The 4,199-nt window shown below is 41.1% G+C and overlaps 1 protein-coding gene across 1 annotated transcript; it reads right to left on the reverse strand.

Moving 5' to 3' along the window:
• Positions 1 to 2,444: 2,444 nt before the first annotated feature.
• Positions 2,445 to 3,919, reverse strand: LOC131257836 (uncharacterized). The gene is made up of 2 exons (XM_058258746.1): positions 3,749 to 3,919; positions 2,445 to 3,063 (listed from the first exon to the last, which is right to left on the reverse strand). The coding sequence occupies exon 2, from the start codon at positions 3,049 to 3,051 to the stop codon at positions 2,620 to 2,622; it is 432 nt and encodes a 143-aa protein (XP_058114729.1). The 5' UTR covers positions 3,052 to 3,063; positions 3,749 to 3,919; the 3' UTR covers positions 2,445 to 2,619.
• Positions 3,920 to 4,199: the final 280 nt, after the last annotated feature.

Here is a 4,199-nt window from a genome sequence, read left to right on the forward strand (position 1 = left end):
TAAAAATCGAATTCCATGCCGAAACTGTTCTCTGATTTTTAAAGGTTTTAACCTCGCCCACCGAGAGTCACGTGGGTGAAACTTTCACGAGATTCACCTCGCCATCGGGAGCGGATTGCGTGCAGCTATGGTTTTGGAGATTCCTGCAAACCGAAGTTGTGTGTGATCCACAACAATGCATGTATTATATCAACTCGGGTCGTCTGTTTCATCGCCTCATTTCAGTTTATGAGCCCACACAAGAGTCAGATTCAATGCTCAAATGGACCATATTATAGGAAACAGTGATAATTGAATACCCACCATTAAAATTTCTTGAAAGCCACGCAAGCTTTACATCAAGCTGATTTTTGTGTTTTCCATCCCGGTCATCTCAAATAAGCATAACGGCAGACCATGGGAAGCTTTCAGCAGTAGGTATCTTCATCGGCCTAGTTTCATGTGGTGCGGTCTACTTGAAATTTAAATCTACCTCATCATTATCATCAAGTGATGCGGTCTACTTCAGATTTAAACGTCTCATGTTTTGCCTGATACATACTCTAAAACGTCTCATTGTTCCTAGTTTCATGTGTTTGATGTAGCACCGCAACCGGCCCCATATACCTCCTCCTTGTTGCCCGGCGCAGGCAATGCGCATCCCTTTTATCACGCACCTTGCATAAAGGAGGCCTGTTTGGAAGCGTGGATTCAGAACCCCCTAGATTCGGAACCCCAGGATTGGCAACCCCTGGGATTGGCAATCCTCCTGGTATGTTTGGCACCTTGGAGTGTAAATCAACTTTAATTCAAAAATATCTATGCATGGTATATTTACATGGGTTTGAATTTAATTACTAAATCAACTTTAATATCCTTAATTAATGAGATATATAATTTTTGACACTATGGTTGTGATAAGCCTGCTGAAATATATGCTTTGCCTGAAAATGATGAAATTCTAAGTCTCGGATGGACCGCAAGCACAAGATCATGTCTGAGTGACTAACCAACGATTTTTAATCGTTGATTAATATGGACAATGTTTGGATGGTGCTGGACAATGTTTGGACGGTGCTGATCATCATTAGTGGGCCATGTGCCTAATAGAATGACGGTGTACAGTGACATACATGTTACACCTACAACTATTGAAATGATTTTAGGTGTAATCTAAGCTCTCACGTTGGATTGCAAACTCCCTCAAAAAGGGGATTGGAAACCCTCTGAATTTGCAACCCATAGGTACTTTATGCTACCAAATAGTCAGGGGATTGCCAATCCCCTCCAACCCCCTCCAATCCACTGTGCCAAAAGACCCCTAATGCTCACTTTCAAATGTTAAGGGCCAATTCAACAAATGGGCTTAGATAGAATTAGATGGGATGGAATTGAATTTGGTCTTGTTCAAATTCCACTGGTGGTTCATGGAGGACGGAAATGGTTGGGATTAGGTAGAATGGATTTGTATTTTTTTTAAATGAATTTTTGGCTATATATGTGAGCTCCACATTGATGCATGTGTTTTATCCATGCCGTCCTTCCATCACATGACATCTTAGTTATACAAGTGTACAAGTGACTAACATCCGTTTATGAATTTAGTTCATTGATTATAATCATGTGGTCCACTAAATAGGGTTTTGCTTAATCCATTGTTTTTCTCGTATCAAGATTTTTATTCTAAATATGAGGATTAGATGACCAAAATACAAAGGAATTTTCCCACATGCTATCATGGTTAATGGTATTAATCATATTTAATACAATCCATACCATTTAATTAATCCCATATTCCAAACAAGCCCTAAATTATGACCATCAAGAAGCCCTTGAGGTCACACCCTAGGAAAAACTTTAGCACGTGAATCCCACCATTAGTTCTATTTTGGGCCCACCATTTTGTTTATGCATAATTCAATCATATGAATGATGGATTTCATTAGGACGAAGGAATTACTCAAAAATCACAGTATTTAAAGGCTCAGGTGGCCCATCCAAGATGAATTTAGAGGGTTTAAAGTATTTCTTCGAAGGTGGCCACCTGAATGTCCAGTCATTCTTACCTGGGAAACAAAGCCAAATAATAAGTCTGTTTCGCTCGAGCCAGAGAAAGAGACCACTATAGGTACCAACGGGAGAGAGACGCATGTGTTTTCATTTTCAAAATGTGGCAACTTATCCTTTTCACACGTGGCACTCGAGTAGGCTTGCTATGTAGTGTATTTTCTTCTAAAATCGCATTCGCAAGAAATCTAAGCCGTACAACGACGACTATTAAACAAAATGAATGGTCAACAATTGGTTCAGAAAATTGAATGGGCTGGATTTCTTACCACCACGCGATGTTTCGTGTTAGAAGGTCACCGTACTATTTTGTTAGAGAATGGTCAACTATCCGTCTAGCAAACGAACATTCCCGCCAACAGGCATTTACCAACCAAAAGGAGATCTGTTTCCACAGATGACAAAACCATCGTTATCCCAATTCGTGGATAACGAAGGGACAGGACTGACATTCTGAGAATGAGATGGGTAATAATGTCATTTCGTTACGCTTTTTAACAATCAAAATCGAACGAATATTTTTAAAAAAAAAAAAAAAAAAGGAATTTTGTTTTTTTAACATGTTACCTCTTCTTATACGTTGGAGAGCTTGCTCGCTTCAATCGAAAGCGGCTGACTCAGCACACAGCTCCAGATGCAATCTGCACCATCGATCTCTTCCTCTTCTGACGGCCACGATCCGACCTCTGGCTCCTCCGCGGGAAGCACCACCGGCGCGGGAATCTGACCCGGCCCTTCGATTGGGAACTCGACCGAGCAACCGTCGATCAGGGAGGAGTGGAAAACGTCGTGCGACTTCCACTCGTCCGATTCCGAGACGAGAATTTCCTCCTTCGCCCAGGGGAATTCGAAGACTCCAAGCGGCCCAAACGAATCCGAGAACTTGAAAATCTCGCTGTCTTCAAGGCCGCCGAGAAATTCCAGCTTCTTTGTGTTTTCCTTGAAATCTCTCCTTCCTTCTTCTTCTTCTTCTTCTCTTCCTCGTTTCCTATTCTCGCGCTCCATTTACGAGAATTTCTAGAAAGAAAATAACCGAAGAAGATTAAAACTCCTTAATGATGATTAAAAGATCTTATAATCGTAAAGAGAATCTCGAATCGAAGCAGAATCGGAAAAGCAGAGGATTTTTTTTAAATTTTTTATTTTATATCTGAGATCGGATGGTTGAGATGAAAGACGAGATAATAACGAGGGTCGAGATCGGAAGCTGCTTGAAATTCAACAAAACTCGTTCGAGATCGGCTGCGGTTCTTGAAAAAATCGTCAAAATCAAAGCGTGACGGGAGATAAGCAGAGATGTCGATTTTACTACGGAAAGCACGATAAACAAAACGATCGGAAGCGCAGAAGCCGAAATCAACGGTGAGATTCGAGGAAAAGGTTCAGAACTCAAGAGAACTTAGATCAAAACGACGAGAAACTGAAAATCTTGGAGACTTAGGTAGATTATTGAAAATCGACGAAAGACATTAAAAAAAGGCGGATTTCAAAAGCTAAAGAGAAATCATCAATGGAATTTAAAAAAGCGTCAGTAATCAACGAGAAAGCGGAAGAGCGACGATCGAAACAGCAAAATCGTCTAAATGTGGGAGGAATCGAAAGCGATCTGATCTGAAAGTAAAGCAGAGACAAAAAGCAGTTAGAGAGCGAGAGAGGGAATTCCTAGAGCCGTGTGTGATGCTTTTTCAGCGTTTTGTATTACCTTTTCGTTGTGGTGCTTTTTTTTTTTGTTGTTGTTGTTGTGGTTGAATGATGAGATTCGACAGAGAAAGAGAAGAGAAAAGAGCTTTGCTCACACGCCACGCGAACCTACATAAGCGAAACCGCCTCAACGACACACGCCTCTCTCTCTCTCTCTCTCTTCTATCTCACGCCTTTGATCTGTCTCCTCTCTCTCTTGCTTTTTTTGTGGCGGTTGTGAGAGAGAAGAAGCGGTTTTGCCTTTTCGCGTTTCTCGAGCTCTATTTATAGCAGTGAAAATGCCTCCAGCAAACGGACTGTTCGGTGCTCTCTCACTCACGCTTCTAGTTCGTTGTTGTCTACATCGCGACTAAGCATCTTTTCATACATTGCGTTATGGGGCCACGTGAAGATAATCGGAACCGTCCATCATATTTTAAAATCAATTAAATGTATTTAAATATATTTTCATT

This window comes from Magnolia sinica, chromosome 10 (genome assembly GCF_029962835.1).
Source record: "Magnolia sinica isolate HGM2019 chromosome 10, MsV1, whole genome shotgun sequence".
Classification (NCBI taxonomy): Eukaryota; Viridiplantae; Streptophyta; class Magnoliopsida; order Magnoliales; family Magnoliaceae; genus Magnolia; species Magnolia sinica.

Coding starts and splice junctions, on each gene's coding strand:
- LOC131257836 (XM_058258746.1), bottom strand. CDS start 3,051: ATGGAGCGCGAGAATAGGAAACGAGGAAGAGAAGAAGAAGAAGAAGAA.